The sequence below is a fragment of the Melanotaenia boesemani genome, chromosome 23, assembly GCF_017639745.1.
Source record: "Melanotaenia boesemani isolate fMelBoe1 chromosome 23, fMelBoe1.pri, whole genome shotgun sequence".
Lineage (NCBI taxonomy): Eukaryota > Metazoa > Chordata > Actinopteri > Atheriniformes > Melanotaeniidae > Melanotaenia > Melanotaenia boesemani.
This window is the reverse complement of record NC_055704.1, coordinates 3,898,955-3,920,835: the sequence shown is the minus strand read 5'-3', so window position 1 is coordinate 3,920,835 and position 21,881 is coordinate 3,898,955. Positions and strand designations below refer to the sequence as shown.

Here is a 21,881-nt window from a genome sequence, read left to right as displayed (position 1 = left end):
CTGCGTCCATGTTGCCGTCTCATTATTCAGACTCCACATCATCGTTTTACAGCTCACATCTGCTGATTTAGAGCTGATTTGCTCTTTAAATGACAGAAACTGGAGGGTCTCACATGGACCTTCTGCTTCTCCAGAAATCTGCAGGGTTTGATGTGGTTGCTGATTGATGCCTGCGGCTCAACGATTCCCTGACCATCAATCTAACATTTTGGAGAATTTAGAAGTGCAGAGGACTTTTTGCTAACACAGCTGCTTTTAAATTCAAGGGGCTCTGCCCAGGGGCAAAGAGATCATTCTGGGGCTTGTTTTATATTCTTTCTGGGGCGGAAGATTAAATTTATTCAGTTACTATCAGATATAAACCATTAGAAATTAAAATCTATGAATGAAAATGTCATTAGATGTTATCAGCTTTTAACAGCAGATCTTTTGAAATCTTTTAAAAACATATTGGATTGTTTTCTTCTCTGAAACGCTGTAGCTGTCGGCTGATTGCAGGGTTTCTGTATTTGCATTTGTTGACAGGTTTTGGGGCTCAGATGTTCCCAGTGTGAAGATGTTTTCCAGCAGCTGCTGTTTTCTTGATGTGCAGAGTTCACACCTAACCACCAGGCTGAGTGCTCTCCTTTATTCCAGCTGCATCCCCACAAACCCTCAAAACACGATTACAGGAATAAGCTCGGAAACTGACAGGATTGGTCCACAGATTGGTTTGTTGTAATTCATTCAGGCAGGAAAAAGGCTCCTAACTCAGGGGATGAACCAGAGTTGTGTCGACACGTAACAGACAACTTGGCAAAACCAGTTTAAACTGGATCTTTATCTTGATCTTTATTTCATTTTTTTCATTTAATTTATTAACATCCCTGTTATATCGTTACTTGCACACGGAGTGTCCTAACTAATAAAAACGACACGGAGCCCGGTCTACTTCATGCTCGTGTATTGCTCTTCACGGCATCACAACAGTATATCTCAGTCACACGGAAGTGGCGATACAAAACAAAGGAAGTGCTGTCAGACCTTTCACAATAAGTCTGACTACTTATAAACGTCAATACATAACATATCTCCTTCCCCCTTATCATGAAACTCCCCAGTGCAAAGTTAAACATTATAACAGGTATTCTGGGTTATATCTCTTAAAGTAGATATCCAACAACTTTAATAACTAAAGCACTCTAGCCTTCCTTAAATTACCATTTGGCTGAACTAGGAAAGAGAGGGTAGACTACCTCTCTGTCCAACTGAACCCTGGGAATTATTCTGTCCCAATGCTGTGGGTCAGTTCCTAAACTAATAAGATAGTCTGTCGGGGGGTCGTCTGTTTCTCCTTGGATAAGGGTGACCCGAAGGTGCAACAGTCACAGCATCACTGGATGGGGACTGCACAAGCCCCTCTCCGGAAGGAAAGATGTCAGACAAAAGCACAGGTGGCGAGTCCAGTGGTTTAGAGACAATGTCTCCTGTACCAAGGTGTTTCAGAGGATCTTCTAATTTTGCAGATGGTCCTTTGCATGTGTGGCTGTCCAGATTAGAAGATGGTGGCTGGGGTGCAGGATCCGGTGAGCCACATGTGTGCAATAGTTGATCAACATGTCTTCTCCAGATGAGATGATCATTTGTTTCCACCATATATGAAACAGGACCAGTCTGTGTGATTACCGTCGCTGGTGTCCACTTATCTTTGGAAGTGTAGTTCCGGGCAAGAACTTGCTCTCCAGCTTTCAAGCTTCTAGATTTTGCTTTTGATCGTCTCTCAACCTGAGCTCTCTGTTGGTGTTGTACAACCTCCTTTGTTTTACGAGGTCTCAGCAGGTCAAGCCGGGTACGAAGTTGCCTCTTGTACATAGCTGACGCAGGAGACACCTTTGTTGTTGAATGAGGGGTGTTCCGGTATGACAGAAGGAAAGCACTTAAGCGTCTGTTAAGGGACTGTACACCCCTAGAGGACATGAGGGCTTGCTTCATTGTCTGTACAAATCTTTCTGCAAGTCCATTTGTGGCTGGATGATATGGAGCAGACTTGATGTGCTGGATACCGTTCTCCTTCATGAATGTCTCAAACTCCTCTGACACTAGTTGTGGGCCGTTATCACTGACCAGTTGTTGTGGTAAGCCAAAAAGGCTGAAGATAGATCTTAATTCTTCAATAGTTCTTTCTGAGGAAGTGCTTTTCATAACTGCCACCTCTGGCCACTTACTGTGGGCATCCACTACAACCAAGAACATGTGATTTTCCATTGGGCCAGCAAAATCTACATGACGGGATAATGACACGATAACCCCACAGTAAGCAACCTGACTGAACTGTAAGTTCATTTCTCCTCACCATATAGGGTTTTAGTTCTGCTGTCATTTCTCCCCCTCTTCCATGAGAAATGATCTCCATTACCTCAGACATGACCGGATCGGTGCGAGTATGTTTCTTTACATCAACTGCAGTTAATGGAACAGCAGCAACTTCTTTGAAGTAGAGGATTTCTCCTTGTGTTGACACAGGATGAGTGACTGGCAGCGGAAGTCTTGAGAGTCCATCAGCGTTTCCATGCTGCTCTGAACGTCTGTACTTGATGTCATACTGATGTGCTGACAGGAGCAGTGCCCATCGCTGCATACGACTGGCTGCCAGCGAGGGGATACCAGTATGGGGGCCAAAGATAGAGGTCAAAGGCCGGTGGTCTGTCAATAGTGTAAATTTCCTCCCAAACAGATATTGGTGGAACTTCTTCACCCCAAAAACTATTGACAGGGCTTCTCGTTCTATCTGAGCGTAGTTACTTTCTGCTTTGCTCAGTGTTCTTGATGCAAAAGCGATTGGTCTCTCCTCACCTGATGGCATGATGTGTGACACCACCGCACCAACCCCATAAGGTGAAGCATCACATGCCAACTGGAGTGGCAAGGTAGGGTCAAAATGTGTCAGAGCGTTGGATGTGGAGAGAGCCATTTTTACTTCTTTAAATGCTGATTCACATGTATCTGTCCATGTCCATGGCTGAGATTTGTTCAGCAATGCATGAAGTGGTTTTAGCTTGTTGGCCAGATCAGGCACAAACCTGGCATAATAAGTCAGTAACCCCAGAAAGGATCTCAGCTGACTTATGTTCTGTGGAGATGGAGCTTCCACTATGGCCTTTACCTTTGATGGTGCCTTGTGGAGTCCATTGCTGTCGATCACGTGCCCCAAATATTCCACGGAAGGTTTGAAAAATTCACATTTGTCTTTCCGGACTTTCAACCCATATTCCTCTAGCCTCTGTAATGTGGCATCCAGATTCTTTAAGTGTGATTCCTCGTCAGGTCCTGTGATGAGCAAGTCATCCAAGTAACACTGAACTCCTGGTAATCCACTTAAGATCTGGTCCATTGCTCTTTGGAAGAGTGCAGGGGCGGATGTGATCCCAAAAGGAAGCCTTCTGTATCTGTACAGTCCTTTGTGTGTCACAATAGTTAGCAATTCTTGTGAATTTGGATCAACATGCATTTGAAGATATGCCTGGCACAAATCAATTTTACTGAATTTCTGTCCTCCAGCCAGACCTGCAAAAAGGTCATCAATGTGTGGTAATGGGTATTGTTCTGTGACCAAGACAGGGTTCACTGTTACCTTGAAGTCACCACAAATCCTTGGTGTGCCATCCTTTTTCATGACTGGGACAATTGGTGTAGCCCACTCACTCACAGTCACGGGTTGCAGCACTCCACTCTTCACCAGTCTGTCAAGTTCCGCCTCCACTTTCGGTTTTATGGCATATGGGACGGGTCTTGCCTTTAAATACTTTGGTGTACTCTCTGGTTTCACCACCAGTTTCGCTGCGATGTCCTTCATACTGCCAAGCTCTCCATCAAAAAGTTTTGAGTGTTTGCTTAAGATATCCTGCAGTGAGTCATTTCCTTTAGCGTTCAGCAGGAAAACTTCTTGCCAGTTCAATCTCAGTTCCTTTAACCAGCCACGTCCTAACAAGGCTGGGTGTTTACCTTTAACAATATACAGTGGCAGAGTCTTTGTCTGGTTGTTGTGCTCCACCTTTACGTTCACCCTTCCCAACACTGGGACCTGCTGACCAGTGTAAGTCCTTAATTTCAGCGTGGTTGGTTGCAGAGAAAGGTGTTGAAGTGTTTCCTTAAAAACAACTTCTGAGACCAGCGATACTCTTGTACCAGTGTCTACTTGCATTCTCACCATTTTGTTCTCCAACAAGGGTGTAATCCAGTATCCGTCATCACCATCTGTGACAGACAGTACGTGTACAGCATCCCCATCAAAATTGTCACTATCGTCATCTTGTATTTTGTTCACATGTTTCTTTTTGTAGAACCCACTTTTCTTCACCTCACTGGGCTGTCGGTGTGACTGTGTCTTCTTAGTTTTGCAGGCTCGTTCAATGTGCCCCTTTTTACCACACTTCCTGCAGTCTAACTCCCTACACCAGCATTCTGCTGCTTCATGTCCAGATTTTCCACATCTGTAGCAGGCTTTGCCAACTGCTTTGTGTTTGTTCTCTGTAGACAACTTATGCACTTGGGTTGAGGCACTCAGCTGCTGTGCTTCCCTTGCAGCCATTTCCATTGACATGCTAATTTCTATGGCCTTTTCTAAAGTCAGGCTAGCCTCCGTGAGTAGCCGTTTTTGTATAGCCTCACTGCGCAGACCACACACCAATCTATCACGTATGGTGTCATTCAAAGCTTGTCCAAAATCACAATGTTCAGAAAGCTGCTTGAGAACAGCCACAAACTTTGCCACAGATTCCCCGTCCTCTTGGTTTCTTTTATGGAATCTGAACCTCTCAGCTATTATGAGTGGCTTAGGAGCGTAGTGACTTCCCAGAATTTTCACTATTTCGTCATAGGACTTTTCTCCAGGTTTTCCTGGTTGTACAAGGCTCCGCAGGAGATTGAATGTTTTTCCTCCCATAACGCTCAAAAATGTTGGTACAACAACCGCTGCTTTAATACTGTTAGCGAGCATAAAATACTCAAACCTCTCTGTGTAGGCACTCCATTGTTCAGAGTTTTCATCAAATGGTCCAATATTTCCTACCAGACCAGCCATCTTTGGGAAAAAATCGGTTTTCCCTACTGTCCATGAAGTATCCTCACGCTCCCGTTATGCCACTCCTCTCAGCAGCCGCTCCGTCTCAGTGCTCCTGGAGTCGCAGGTAGCATGTAGCACAGCCAGTACTGCTAGCATAATGTGCGCGACGTACCGCGACAAAAAAAACAAAAACTTGACAGGCCAACACTTCTCCAGAAACACGACGTGAGAGCGTAGCACCTCGTCGCCAGTTTTGTTATATCGTTACTTGCACACGGAGTGTCCTAACTAATAAAAACGACACGGAGCCCGGTCTACTTCATGCTCGTGTATTGCTCTTCACGGCATCACAACAGTATATCTCAGTCACACGGAAGTGGCGATACAAAACAAAGGAAGTGCTGTCAGACCTTTCACAATAAGTCTGACTACTTATAAACGTCAATACATAACAATCCCCATTAGCTACTGAAACATCAGTAACTATTCTTCCTGGGGTCTCCTCTATATTACATTAGAAATTTTGTTATTTACATAAATCTTTACATTATGCACACCCACCCACATACATACATATACAGGTTCTTTGTCACAAAGACGCATCGTTTGTTCCCATTTCTTTAGTTTCATCTGAAAAACCAGCAAAGCCTGACAGACATAAACAAGAACTTTAGCAGCTAAAAGGTCATTCCCAACGACCTGAACTGGGACCTGAGAGGTGCATCTGGACCTTCAGCTGATCCAGCTACTGTTGAAGGCTGAAGCCTCATCAGAAATGGTCTCCTTGGCAAAGGCTTGAACTAGACTGAAGATCAGTGGAAACAGGTCTGATGGAGGGACGGATCCTCCCCAGAACCCGAAGCTCAACAGGTCTGATGGAGGGACGGGTCCTCCCAAGAACCCGGACCTCAACAGGTCTGATGGAGGGACGGATCCTCGCCAGAACCCAGATCTCAACAGGTCTGATGGAGGGACGAATCCTCCCCAGAACCCGGACCTCAACAGGTCTGATGGAGGGACGGATCCTCCCCAGAACCCGGGCCTCAACAGGTCTGATGGAGGGACGGGTCCTCGCCAGAACCCGGACCTCAACAGGTCTGATGGAGGGACGGGTCCTCCCAAGAACCCAGATCTCAACAGGTCTGATGGAAGGACAGATCCTCCCCAGAACCCTTATCTCAACAGGTCTGATGGAGGGACAGATCCTGCCCAGAACCCGGACCTCAACAGGTCTGATGGAGGGACGGATCCTGCCCAGAACCCGGACCTCAACATTATTAAAGAATCAACTAAACAGAGAACAGAACAAAGGACAAAAATATCCAAAGAGTTTTGGAAAGTCCTTCAAGGATCCTGGAGAACTATTCCTGGAAAGTCCTTCAATGATCCTGGAGAACTATTCCTGGAAAGTCCTTCAAGGATCCTAGAGAGCTATTCCTGGAAAGTCCTTCAATGATCCTGGAGAACTATTGAAGATATGACAGAAAGGGTTCAGACTGGGATGAAGAATAAAAAATATTCTCTTTAAGCTCCTTAGACCTGGACCGACTCTGTTCTGCTGTAGTTATATTTATGTTTGCATGTTTCAGTAAATCCCTGCAAATATTTCCTTTTTTCCTGGAAATATGGATCAAGACAGTACTCCACATCACAGAGGGCCTGAAATGATCAGTAATAAAAATAAATGAAAATAAAATAAAAGTAAATAAAAATGGGGTCAATATCAACTCTATTTTTTCAGGAAACTGAATAAAAACAACCCGTCTGTTTAAGGCCTTTCATCACTGCAGTGCTGGGGGTGTTTTGGCATTTATGTTAGACCATGGAATATAAACTGCAAAGAGTAAAACACAGAGCAAAACTGTCCAGAATCTCCAGATTCCTGATTAACAAAAATCCCCCCAAAAAATGTCTGAGTCGAATATAATTACAGGAGCAACTAAAGCCTCATCTGACATGATAAGAAATCTATAAAAACCCTTCCAGAAGTGACACAATTGTGGTTTTATGGACAAGAATCCAACCTTAGAGCTCTGGAATCATGGAGTAATCCTCATCATGAAGCAAACATCTGCACAGCTGCGTGCACGTGCAGAGATATGGCAGATCTCTGCTGAAGCTAAAGCCGCTTTAGTCTTATGGTAAGACTTTAAAGAGGGATTTCAGCACCGTGCAGAACACACACAGCTACACACAGAGGAGCACTCTGGGTAAACAGTAGACCTGTGTGTGTGCTCTAAAGTAAAAACACACTATTTTCAATCCATTTCAAGTTTAATAGAGTCTGCAAAGCAAAGCTCGGCTGGATACATTAGTCTGTGTGAGTTATTATATTTGATGCAAAGCCAGAGAAACATTATGAACTCAGACCAATAAAGTACAAAGTAAGGCTGGAGTTAATCCACTTGATCAATTAATCTGAGCCAGGATTCTAACTTTTAGCTCTGTAATTTAAGGCTCAAGCAGTTTTTTTTTGTTTTTTGGGGGGGTGTTACAGACTGAATCCAGTCTCTGGAATCTGAAAAACTGCTACAGAAATGGACTTTTTTTTACTAATGAAGTATCAAACTAGTGACTGATCGACCACTTAGATGTTCAAGCAGCTCTCTGTTCTAGGGCTGGACATCATGGACGTCATGTCCATGGTTTTACATGGTCTCCACAGTCACGCTCTGCCAGTGAAAGACGCCTAGTCCTCCCTCCACAATGTGGCGTAAAATCAGTAGCTAGACTCTTTCCCTCGGTTGTTCCCTGGTGGTGGAATGATCTACCGAACTCTGTCCGATCCATGGAGTCCTTATCCGCTTTTAAGAGCAAGCTAAAGACTCAGCTGTTTAAGGAGCATTTCCGCACACAAGAGTTGTGCTGCCACCCAATGAAGCAGACGAAGGATACGCCGAGTGACGGACAGTTTAATCCGTCTTCTGCGTCGCTTACACGTGTAAGTTGGTTGTAATTTTGGTGTGTGTGTGTGTGTGTGTGTGTGTATATATACACTCACACTCACAATTATTTAATATACATCCTTTATTTAAATTTTATTTACAAACTTGATCAATCTTACATATTTTTTAATAAATTGTATTAATTTCATATATATATGAAATATATTTCATTTTATTCGATTGCATTTTAGATTTCCTTTAATTTACATATTTTACTTATTTGTCATATTTCCACATTTCCAGGTTCATTCCAGCTTCCAGACCAGCATGTATCTATAAAACCAGCAAAACATTCAATTCCACGTATCTGGAAGGGAAAATCCAGTATTACACATGATGATCAGAGTAGCTTTTCCAGATCTAGAAGTTATTTTAAATGTACATATGTGTACATTTTCACATGTATGTAGTAATCCTGACCACCTGGACTGACTCACCTCATCATACAAATCATACACATCTATTAAGCCAGAAAGATAGAAAAGATAGAACAGGTTATCCCTCTGTTTTAGTTTTCATGTATCCCTGCAGTGTCTCCAAGTACCCCAAGGGGTACATGAACCCCCGTTTGAGAAACCTGGCCTTAGACATCTTCTCTGGGAAGCTTTCTCAACAGGACAAATGTCCAGCTGTTTCTAGCATTTTACATAAACATATCACAGTAAAGGTGAAGGCTAATCTGATAATGGAGTCGGTCTAGCGAGGCTTCGTTTGGGAAATAAAATCTGTCACGGACACTTTATTTAAACATAATTTGTCCCTGAAGCTGAATGAAAACATCTGAAAACACAACTCTAACAGCTGGTGTTCCATTAGTTCTACTGGAGCAGAAAAAGATGGTTTCTGGGAATGAACCGAGTCTTTCTTTCTTTCTTTATTAAGATCCCCATTAGCTTTTGCAAGGCATCAGCTATTCTTTCTGGGGTCTTTAAATTTTTGCAATTGACAATAAAAGCACAATACACACATAATACAAGACAGTACATATAGTACATGAACACAAACTCACACAACATACCCACTCTCCGTAACACAAATATAACACTAAGACTGCAACACACATCACAAGCTCCTACACTGAAACATCATTAAAGAAAAAAATATAAAAAAAAAAAAAAATAGTTAAATATACAACAAAATAATTGTCTTACTCTAGGATACCATGACCCCTCAACAGGCCTGAACACAAAGAAATAACAGTCAACTCAAATCAGTACAGACTGTTACAATCAACCTAAATAAGCTATATTATTAATCAAAATTACGTGCTAAATAATAATCTTTTAATTTCATTTTAAAATTTACCATATTATTCTGTTTTATTATATAATCAGGAAGTGAGTTCCATTCCTTCATTGCTCTAAATATCACTGTAGATTTGACAACTGTCTTGCTTATTGGCAAAGTAAAAAAACCTCCACTAGCATGTCTTGTTGTATAGTTATGCATCTCTGAACTGAAGGACAATTTACTATACAAAATAGTAGGCTTTTTTGAAGTAATTATGTTTCTAATGAAGACCATCAACAGAAATAATAATCTATATTTCACCTCTAGCCAATGAAGATGGTCATGCATTTTACTTATGTTTGTCCGTATTCCACAGCAGAGGGCCACTCTTGCTGCTTTATTTTGTGCCATTTGAAGTTTCCTGAATGTTGTTTTAGAAAAACATCATTACAAAAATGTCTCTTAGGGCTGGTGGGGTCTGAGATGAACAGAAGAACTGCTTCAGTTTATAAACATGTCTGCCAACCTCCCAGAACAATATAGTAGAGGAAACACACATACACACATTCATTTCCACACACACCGTGACACAGACCTCCTGAAGCACCTGTCGTTTATTGAGGTCAGAAGTTCATTTCATTTAAGTAGGAACAAAAATGAGGTGTGGACATAAGAGAAAAACAAGAAATGACCAACAGACTTTAACACATGGCTGAGGGTCTGTACATCTATCTTTGTAAGGATTAACACCAGTCTCAGACCTTGTGAGGACATCTTTATGCTCCTGGCTCTAAAGGAGACCTGGTTTAGCTTTAAGGTTGAGTCAAAATGATAGTTTGATGAAGGTCCTTTCAAAGACAAAAGTATAAATGCGTTTGCAGTGATTTAAAACACGTCAGCTGCTCCTCAAACAGGAGCTGCTGTTTCTGATCAGATAACCGCTTATCTGCAGCTCTCTTTAAAAATGTGACAAACCCATCAAACTGATGTGTGTATGCACAGTGCACGTGTTCACAGGTGTGTATTCATGCATTACTATGTAAATGAATGCAGTGTGCTCATGTAAATTAAATGATTTTCTTTAGACTTGTATTTATATGTAAACTATAAAAACAAAGTAGAATGTGATGCAGAAACACACTCAGGTAAAGCTGTTCAAGAGTCAAATAAAGTCAAATAAGATTTCAGTTCTGGAAGATTCTTCAACCAGCAAATTAACTGATGACAGGTAAGGGTGTCAGGGTTGGGTATAAAAGCAGCATACACAATAGGTTTAATCTTTCCAAACAAAGATGGGTCGCAGCTCACCACTTTGGTTCAAATGCCATCAGAGAATCATCAATAAATGTAACAAATATCTTTAAATGAAAGATTTGAAAGAACTTTGTATCTACAGGGCAGAATCCTGGTGAAAGATTTAGAGAGTCTGAGGGAAATCTCAGGGCGTACTCACACGCATACTCACACTATAGATATATATAATGTTCAAGGACTGTTAGTGTTAGCGTGTTAATGATGCGTTAACACAAATCCTGTTTTACGGTTCTATTTTTTCAATTCATGATTATTCCTTGTGTAGTTTCAGGATGTGAAGCAGAAAAACATCTGTAAATGTTCTGGCTGTACAGCCAAGGGTAAGAATACACAAGAGGAACAGGATGGGCCCTAAAACTGAACCCTGTGGAACTCTATGTGACAGTTCAGCAGGATCTGACATGATCAGGTTCACATGAACGTTCAAACTTCATGTGAAGGCAAGATAAAAACCACTTTGAAACTGAGCCAGACTTCCCAACCAGATCCTGGAGTCTGTTGATTAGAAAGTTATAATCAATAACAGTTTAGATACAGGCCTATAGTTCTTAGGTTGAGTTGGGTCCAAACTGGGCTTTTTAAGACTTGGTTTAACAACAGCAAGTTTAAGAAGCAAGGAAACAGCCCAGTTAAAAGAAGGGGATTGCATACAGTAACCCAATGGTTCACAAACTTTCGCTGCAGGGCCCCCTTTTCATCATATCACATGCCCCCCGATGCTTACAGAGAAACATACAAAGAAATGTGCCACAAAATAATTATTGGCTGCTACTTTGTTAACTATAGTTAAGAGAGGAATCATCCTGTCTTCTGCTACAGCGTGAGGCGTTTAAGCCAGGAAGCTCTGCAAACTACTTCAGGTGAGTTGAGCTGTCGATGGCACGGATGCTGCTTTAGTAAAACAGCTCTGCTACATACAACAGGTGAGTGATTTATTTCCAAAGAAACAACAGGCTTGACTTTGTGTCCAGGATTAGATGTCCCCAAGTGGCTTCATACTGTCAGATGCTGATATTTTGATACATTCAACACACTGTGGTTTCTCTTCATTACCGGCCATTGACCATTACCATTACTTGATCATTAACTGGTAAAGCCAAGGGCAAGACATACCACATACATATTTTCTTGTCTTTTTATGGCATTTTAAATCTTTCTGTTTGATTTATCTTGTTTGCCCATTGGTACTTTTACATTTGTCCATGTTTTGCTAGCAGTGCAAAAACTGTAAATTTTGCGTAGCCCTGCTTAGCCCTGCTGCGACGGGCCCCCCAGTTTCCCAGTTTGGGAAACCACTGCACTAACCATACATGGACCAATAGACTCAAAAACTCTTAAACACAGCTGGGGCAGAGAGAGGGTTTCATTTTATCCAGGTAGACAGAGATATGGGTTAATGTCACAGGTTCAGAGAAGGACCAAGAGCGGAAGGGAGACAAAACACTGGCAGAGTTTTGAAAAGCTGATGGCGATTTCTAGAGAGATTTGGGGCATAGCCCAACTGGTTTGGGAGTCTGGACTTCTAGGCTCCCAAACCAGAGGAAGGCGACATCAAGAACAAAGTTAAAACCTATGAGCCCAGAAATCCTCAAAATTCTTCAGATGCTAATTAAAAATAAAATCTGGGCTTTTGGAGTTCTCATTTACAGATGTTAACACCATCCATTCTCTTTCACCACTCATTTGTGACTCAGCAATAAATAAAAATTCAGGAACTTTCTTTGAGAAGGAGTTCTCTTCAGTTTGCAGCAGGAGGGTGATGTTCATAATGTCATGTCAGTCATCTGGTCTGCAGGTGGACCCATTAACCAACACCCCCCCGTAGACACAACACCAATTAACTCCAAGAGCCTCTCTCTTCATCTGGTGCTCTTTCAGCTGTTTCCCCCCCCACAAAGTCCATTTTAGATAACTGCAATTACTGCTGCTGAAAGGTCACAGAGCTCATGACGAGGTCCAAGTAAATCACATCTTTTTATTACCTGGTGTCCATTGAATCATCCAGAAACTTCAGTATTTACAGCTAAGGCACAGCTTTCAGATAAATGTTAACAACTGCTTCCCAGTTCATCAGCAACATTGGCAGTGATTCCAGTGACTGGAGTCATGTGAATGTACGTGATGCCAATGCAGCTTCTGGCTTGTTTTATCTTTTAAATTTGCATATTGGTGAAAAGACAAACGTGCCTATTGTCTTGTTCTGTGTTTCATCTGAACAACTTTCCAGAAAGAAAAACAAATCTTGGTATTTGAGAGATCAACTTTTCTGCCTTCCAGTAACTTCCACACTATGTCCTCTTCATCAGGACCACCTTCTAGAACTGGGTGAGTCTGTGTGAATTGTAGCATCAGTTTTCTGATCTTAGCTGACAGGAGTGGCACCCAGTGTGGTCTTCTGCTGCTGTAGTCCATCTGCAGATATCTATTTTCTTCTTCAGACCATTCTCTGGAAACCCTAGAGATGGTTGTGTGAAAATCCCAGTAAATACTCAGACCAACAACCATGCCACATTCAAAGTCACTTAAATCCCCTTTTTTCCTCATTCTGATGCTCAGTTTGAACTTCAGCAAGTTGTCTTCACCAAATGTACATGACTAAATGCTGCCATGTGATTGGCTGGTTGGATATGAGTGTTAACAGTTGAACAGATGGACCAGATAAAGTAGATGGTGAGTTTATATTTTAGCTTCTTTATCATTGATAATTTGACTGCTGGTAAACATATTAAATCTTTAGGATGCAGATGGATCTATACATTGATGCCATGTTAAGGTTTAAAGATCTCCCAAGTATTTGGTTAATTGTAAATGAGGCTGATGTTGCATCATGGAAGTACGCCATAGGTTTGGTGACTAAGGAACAGGTTTGGCTTTCTGATGACCTGATGGAGCACAAAGGATCCAATCTGACCATAACCAAGACATTAAATAAATGGACTGGCGGTAAAACTGAAGTAAAATATTAATGCACAACAACAAACCCAACTTAAGAACTCAGTTCACAGCTCCAAATACTGAAGAAACTAAAGGCTGAACTACAAACATCTATCTAGTCTGCAGTATGTGAGTACTTACACAGAAATCAAAAAAGATATTTCTCTCCATCCCATGGTGCAAAAATACAAGAATATTATGAAGAACAGAAAAACTGTATGAAAAATACAGTAGAGAAAAAAAAAACAAAATTTTAAAGTAGTATGTCTGTGAATATATACTGTACTTTAATTTTTATAAACATGCAAACCTACAGTGCAGAATACAGAACCAGGAGATTCTGTGGCAACAGCAGCATCAGTGTTTTTATTTATTTTTTAATAGTATAATTTCTGTGTGTCCAGTAAGGGTTGAGGGAGGGTTCAGAGTTCAATGTCTCAGGGGGCAGAGGGAGGGGGTGGCAGGGACAGGAGGGAGTTCAGCCTTTATGCCAGCCTGGTGGGAGAAGCTACAGCAGGCCTGGAGGCGTCAGTACCTTCTTCCAGAAGGCAGGAGGCTGAACAGGCTTGCAAAAGGTGGCTGGTGTCCCTCACAATGCTGACTGCTTTGTGGGTGAGGCAGATGTTATAAATGTCCAGGAGAGGGGAAAGTGGGACACCAGTGATCCTTCCTGCTGTGTTCACTGTGTGCTGCAGGAGGTAGAGGCGCCACTGGGCTTTCTTCACTAATGATGTGCAGTTGGCTGTCCAGGACAGGTCCTCACAGATGTGCAGCCGATGTGCAGAACCTTGGTGTTGGTCACTCTCCGCAGCTGCACCATTGATGGTCAGTGGGGGCTTATTATTATTATTGCTACACCACATGGACAGATGGCTGACCCCTTCCTGTAGTTTGTCTCATCGCTGTTAGAGATGAGACCACCACAGTCCGCAAACTGGTGTGGAACGTTGGTGTGCAGTCATGGGTCAGCAGGGCGCTGAGCACACATCCCTGTGGGGCTCCTGTGCTGTGTGATGGTGCTCGAGGTGTTATTGCCAACCCGTACTACTTGTGGCCTCTCACTGAGGAAGTCCAGCAACCAGTTGTACAGTGTGGTGTTGAGTCCTAGATGGTCCAGTTTGATGATGAGCTGTTATGGGATGATAGTGTTGCTGAGCTGAAGTCTATGAACAACATTCATACATATGAGTCCTTGGTGTCCAGGCGGGTGAGATCAGGATGGAGAGCAACACAGATTTCATCCTTGATTGACAGGTTAGCACGGTATACAAACTGGAATGGGTCAAGGATGGATGGGAGAGTGGATCTGATGCCGTCCAAAGCACTTCATTATGATGGGGGTGAGTGCGACAGGGCGATAGTCATTAAAAGAGCTGGGAGTAGACTTCTTTGTCAAGGGTATGATGGTGGTGATTTTGAAGCATACTGGAACAGCTGCCTGGCTCAGAGATGTGTTACAGATGTCCGTGAAGACATCTTTGAACTCCTCTGCACAGTGCTTCAGCACATGTCCAGGAATGTTGTCTGGACCTACAGTTTTGCAGGTGTTGATGGTGGAGAGTGTCCTCTTCACAGGTTGGCTGCAGACAGACACACAGCCTGGTCGTGAGGTGGGAGAGGCAAAGAAGCCGTTGAGGTTGTTTAGTAGAGGGGTGTTCCTGTAACAGACCTGTGGTGAGGGTTTGTAGTCTGTGATTGACTGCATACCCTGCCACAGGCTCCCTGCATCTCTGTTGTTTAAAGTGTCTGGTTATCCTTTCTGTGTAGTTTGGCTTTCCAGATGCTTTGGGACAGGTTGGCTCTTCTGCCTTCTGCATCCCCAGCTCTGAAGGCAACATTCCCAGCCAGGTTTTCTGGTTAGCTCTGGTGATGGTGATGATGTCCGTGTGTGGGTTACATCATCTATGCATTTCCTGATGTGGGAAGTATACTCCTATTAGTCTGTGTACTCGTCAATCTCTGTGTGGCTGCTTGCTTGAACTCTTCCCAGTCAGTTGTGTCAAAGCAGTGTTGGAGTGCAGAGGAAGCCCCTCTGGTCACACATGTACCTGCTTCAGGTGGGGTTTGGTAGTCTTCACCCTGGGCCTGTATGCTGGTCTAAACAGGATAGTGATGTGGTCAGAGAGTCCGATGTGGGGGAGGGGAGAAGCCTTGTATGCTCCTTTCAGAGTTGTCCAAGTTCAAGATGTTGTTTTCTCTGGCTGAGAAAATCAGCTTTGGTGTAGATGTGGAAGGACATCTATCCATCCATCTATCTAAAACAGGGTTGCCCAAGTCCAGTCCTCGAGATCTACTATCCTGCAACCCTTTCCCAACACACCTGAATCAAATGAATGTTTCGTTACCAGGCGTCTGCAGAGCTGAATGACATGTGGATGAGGGAATTGAGCCATTTGATCGAGGTGTATAGGAGAAGGGTTGCATCAAAAAGTTCCAGGATAGCAGATCTTGAGGACTGGACTTGGGCACCCCTGGTCTAAAATAACCAAATCTATTCCAAGGTTTCTGGCTGGGAATAAGCTTCAGTGGACGTGTTTTTATTGCATCTTTCTGCACTTTTTTTTAATATAAAATGGCCCATTTTCCACTTTGTGACTTTTCTTTGTTTTGTTTTTTAGTTTGTTTTTTTTTTCAGCTCGTCCTTCTAAATGAGCAAACTGGAACTTCACATATAGAGGAGGTGGATAAAAACATTCACCGTTTTGATTCTTTAGCTCAAAAATGTTTTTGTGAGAATTTTAAGAGATATTTTTTTATATTCCATTTGATGACAGGACCACTTACATATATAATAATCATTATCATAATTATATATAATAATCATTATCATAATTATCATGTTTTTCTTGTCTAGTTGATAAAAATGCACCTCAAACTACAGGAATCAAATATCTACATGGAGCCTCAGAAACTACACTAATCACGAGATACAGCCCCGATAATAGAGATGTAAGAAGATTACATCCCTCCATGAACAATATTTGATTCTGTATAATCTGAGTTTGGAGTCTGAGAGGAGCAGATGACACCTCTGTGGCCTGCCGAGCATCAACATTTTGGTGTTTTTGCTGAAAATATTAATGATGTTTTTACTCCAGTTTCAGTCCTGGAAGTGGGCGGAGCAACAACGCTTTCCTTTTGGAAGTCAGCGTGACTTCCATCCTTTCCAATCCAACCTCTCACTGTGAGAGACATTAAAGGATTTCTGAATGAAGCGTGACTCGTCTCCCTCTGTCCCTGTGTTTCCACATCACCGTCACCATGGCGACCAAGCAGCATCGATGACGCGACATCTCTGCCCTCTATATTTACTCTGTTGCTGTAGTGACTGCCTGGATGAGCACTGAAGGAGAAGAGGAGTAAACTTCTGTGTTTATTCTATGGTGTTATTATTGTTATTATTTTGGCTTTTAACTCAATCTTATCATGTAATGAGGTTTTTACTTCTAACAGCATCATCTGATCTGGTTTTACTCTTAAATTCAATTGTAGGGATTCATTTAACCCCTAATTGTCTCAATTTATTAAACATTAACTCCAGTTTGAACAAAAAATGTGGATGCTTCAATGTTTAAAGTAAAATGAGCAGATTAACATTCTGTTAGTCAGAAATGATCGACTCTATAGTCTGGTTTTGTCTGCCTGCAGGATTTTAATATTTTAGCTTTAGCATCAGAAACACTGTCAAGTTAAGCTAGTTCACATTTAACTTCTTTCCAGTAGGTTTGTTGGTGCAACACAAAGAACTCACACTGTCTACAGCAGCAGCTTGCAGGCTGATTGCGAGGCAGATTATTATCTAAAGTGAACTAAATTAAAAGAACCTTCTGAAATCTCTGAAAATGTGCAGAAGCAACAGCAAACATGTACGAGGCTGACTGCAGAGCACCTTAATATTTCTTTAATATTGCAAAGAACTGTTAAACAACAGCTAAGCCACCAACAGGGCAGACTGGGAGGGAGGTTTCACGTCAGTATCTCTCAGAAAAAGAAGACCAAACTTCAACGTTTGCATCCAAGTTATTTCCTATTTGTTTTCTTTTATTTAAAATGTGTTTTAGTTCGTGGAAAGGTAATTATTGGTCATGTTTCGCAGAAAGACAAAGCTCTCACTCAGCTGGACTTTGCTATTCAACTATGTGAACTAGCTGCAGAGGAGCTGGCAACTTATTCTTTTATTTATTCATTCATTCTTGGCAAAATAAAATAAACAGAGCAGAGATGGGTTTAACATAGAAACAAATGTGAACACAAAAGGTGGATTATAGTTACTCTGTTAGTTAAAAATGTTTTGAAAGATATATTACGTAGTGTTAATCTTTGAGTTTGACCATATTTTTATTATTTTTTATTTTTACTTCCACATAAATTTGAGTGAACTTTTACTCTGGCTGGACGTGCACTCAAGGTAAAAGAAGAGTGAACTTTTACAGTGTGTTTATTTACCTGTGTTTTATTATTTTGACTTTGAACTTGCGCTTCTTCTTAATAACATGAACCCTACCATAAAATATAATCTATGAGTTTAGTTTTATATTTACATTTTATTAGAGTTCATACATTTAGCAGACACTGTGGTTTAGACCAGCGGTTCTTAGGACCCACTGTCCATTATCTATAGTGTATGATATCAACAGATTCAGAGAATCAGGAGGAATCTCTGTATGCATGGGACAAGGCTGGATGCTGGTGATCTTCTGCATTAAAAGCAGACATGATTCTCTATTGGAAACCACTGCATGGACTCAGAAAAACTTCCAGAAACCATTGTCTGTGAACACAGTTCACCCTGAAATCCACAAATGCAGGTTAAAGCTCCATCATGCAGAAAGAAGCCAGATGTGAACAGGATCCAGAACCAGCTTCTTTTGTCTTCTCTGGACCAAAGCTCATTTTAAATGGTCTGAGGCAAAGTGGAAATCTGGATGAAGATGTGAACTGGTTTGTGGAAAGCATGGACAGCGTGTCCTGCAGACTAAAGAGGAGAGGGAGCATCCAGCTTGTTATCAGTGGACAGGTGAAAAGCTGCATCTCTGATGGGATGGGGCTGCATTAGTGTCTATGGTGTGGGCAGCTTCCACATCTGTGAAGCTCCATCAATGCTGAAAAGTACATGGAGGTTTTAGAGCAACATCTGCTCCCATCCAGACAACGTCTCTTTCAGGGAAGGTCTTGCAGGTTTCAGCAAGATGATGCTGAACCACATCTTTGTTGCCCCTGTTCCAACACTTACTGTGTCTAACACACTCTAATCAGATCTGATGGGTTTATGTGACATGTTCAGCTGGACAGGAGGTCTTTTCAAGTCAAGCTTTCAAAATATTTAGTCTCACATGCAGATCACTTTAAATTAAGTATGATTTTTTATGCTTCAGAAATACCCATCTACTGTATATATGAAGCAAGTCTTCTTATTATAAACACAATAGATGTTTAAGAATAGTTGGTTCTCTGGCTCGAGTTACATGTTTGCTACATAATCTCTAGAACATAAGACATCCATCTCACCTTTCAGCCCAGATTAATCTCCATCCTCAAGCAGTAGCCTACATCTTTAAAGCTATCACCAGCTCTAACTCTGACTGCACAGTGACTCCTCCAGCTACAGCTCTTCTATGCAGTACAAGAGGTTTTCAGGACAATAAAACAAGTTTGTGGTGCCACTTTCCAACAACTGGAGTAAGAATCTGTCCCAAATATAATTCCACTTTTAACTTCAATATTACCGGCCATTTAATGTCTGGGTCACCTCCTTTTACATTTCACAATTTGCTGACTGTTTTCATCTTTTTCATCTTTACATACATGCTCAAAGTTCAAAGTTCTTCTTCAGCATTAATCAATCTATTAAAACGTTCATTCGCTTTCATCAAAATGAGAAGTTTTTGCCTCAAGAAATCAGTCATTACGATCGCTTGTAGCTGGCTCTTTGCTTTCTTTCAATATTCAGGGCAGATGGTTGATATGCCTATTTAGTTTCCACAAGCAAAAACTAGGAGGGGTGCCAGAAAATCTGAGCCATCCTACATTTTCGAGACCCTTCTGTCGGGGTCCTAGTTTTACTGATCAAAACCAAAAGGGTGGACCTTGACACACTGCACTCCATTGATTGGTGGAAAGAATCATCACTTCCAACAGAGATCAGGGTTTACTGCATCAGACCACACTAAATTGTCCCATCTGGACCCCTCAGTGGAAACGGGATTTAAAGGCGTGTTGCACCTTAAAATGTGTTTTTTGAGCTGTAAACAACACAGTATTACTTAATTGTGATGAAAACCACCTATACTATTGAAAACATTTGTAATTTTTTCATTTCTTTAAAAAAACTGGATTTTGTTGGTCAAAAATGGCTCAAAACGCCAGGTTTGTTTTTTCATGATGTAGAGCTGTATTTGAGCCGCATCTTTACGACATGAGAAAATTTAAAAACCCCACAGCCCCTACCTCCAGATGCAAACAGATGGGTCCTCACCTTGCAGGCATAGAAACCATCAACGCACATGAAGGGATGTGAACTTATCTGGTGTAGATCTGCTAGTTTCAGACTTCTATTCTTTCACAGAGTTTCTGATGAAATCTTCCTGCAATGGGACAGATTTGTGCTTCTGAGGGATGTAAAAGTAACACCGGACTTTATTCTTTACCTGCTGATCCTCATCTGCCCGACAGACAGCCGCTCAAATCGTAGCAGCAGCAACTTCCAGCAGCTCTTCCTGCAGCTGCCACAACCTGCCGCAAGTTTCCACAGCTGCTGGAGCTGCTGACAGGCAGCTGACAGGCAGCTAACAGCGCTAACGGTTCAGACTGATACGCTTCAGGACCACCTGGTTCATGTGTAGCTGAGGAGAATCAGGAGGGGGACGTCTTCCACCTCAAAGACCGCTCTGAGGTGTAGAAGCTTTGTGAATCTCACTTTCCATCTTGCTACTGGCTGCTGAGCTGCTGTTTCTTCCCGACCTGCCCACTTTCCACCCCCTGATCACCCCACACCTTGCACTGCAACCCTTGCAGTTTCTGGCATTGGAAGTGGTTGGAGTTCCGCAAAAAATACGAGGTGTAGTTATACTTTAAGTCTCCCATTCAGCAACTCAGAATCTAGCCAAGATAGCTCTCTAGCTTAGTAGTCTGCATAGAGACATGAGGCTCCAGAGGTCTCCCTCGTTCACTACTAACTCCCAGCCAAACTTTCAGGAAAGCATATTTGGCTATCTTTGAACTGCTGTCCTTGAAGTAGTTTATCTTGCTAAACTCCAACTGAAGCAAAGTTCCAACTAGTTGTTGAGCTTATTGCTCCCAAACGTTTAGCTGAGTGAATCTAAGTTGGCTAGCTTAGCAACCGGTCCTGGCCTGCTGTGGGTCACTCGGCAGGCTAAGAGCCTTGGCTTCTTGCTCAGCTTGCTTCTACTGTTGCCTCCACTAAGCTTGTGCCAACCAATTTCATAAGATTTCCATGATGTACGCAAATTTACTTGAAAACAAATGATAAGGTCTGAACGTAACTCTTTTTGTTTGAGTAAAAATCCATCTCTTTTAAAAATACTGTGGAACAGTTTTTTGTACCTTTGGATTGAGGACCAGCTGCTGTTCGTCGAAGTGCAGCAGCGCCACAGAGTTGGACTCCGAGTTGTTGACAAAGATCTGGAGGCAGGGATACAGGGATGTCCCCTTACAGTCTGCTCCACATGTAAAAACACACTCAAACATCTCCTCGGGATGCAACACCGACACCACCTAAAGAAAGAAGACAGCATTGATGAATGGGAGCACCACAGATTAACCCCCTAACCTCCATTACGAGATGGGTCAATCATTTCCCCTCACAAACCTGTCTCAGCACAAAACACACTGGTCTAAGGACTTTCCCCCAGAAGAAGGAGGTTTGTGTCTCAACTTTTACAGATTTAGTTTCTTTTTCAGATACAAACATTGAACCTTCCTGGGTAGGCTTGGAAAAGGTTCATATTTTACATTCACACTGCCATGAGAAATTTTCTAAGACTTCTGTCTTTGCATTATGAACTTAAACCTATAAAATAGTTTGGTGTGTGAAGGAGCTGCTCTGGGCACCAGACTGTATCTGATATAATTCGCTGATTGATTAATGGAATATCAGTTTGCTAAAACTCAAATAGTTCATTCAGTTTGAAAAAAAAAAAAAAAAAAAAACAACTAATTTTTAATTCTCAGACCATCTGCTGGGTTCACAGCAGTCAGTCAGTTAGAAAAAGGAGCATTTAGAATATAATATTATATCCTAAACACTGAAGAAACAATTGTTGCTTTAATGATTTTATTTTTAGTAGATTAGATTACTGTAACGCCCTGCTCTCTGGTCTTCCCAAAAAGTCAATTTCAAACCTACAGCTACTACAGAACTCGGCGGCACGAGTTCTGACGAGGACCAGAGGGCGGGA

At 42.0% G+C, this 21,881-nt stretch overlaps 1 protein-coding gene across 1 annotated transcript in view; it reads right to left on the bottom strand.

Moving 5' to 3' along the window:
- Nucleotides 1-21,881, bottom strand: part of LOC121634369 (calcium-activated potassium channel subunit beta-4-like) — a 62,365-nt gene that overhangs the window by 30,633 nt on the left and 9,851 nt on the right. Inside the window, exon 2 of the mRNA XM_041976934.1 lies at nucleotides 21,028-21,198. Within this exon, the coding sequence (XP_041832868.1) occupies nucleotides 21,028-21,198 (171 nt within the window). The remainder of the gene's footprint in view (nucleotides 1-21,027; nucleotides 21,199-21,881) is intronic.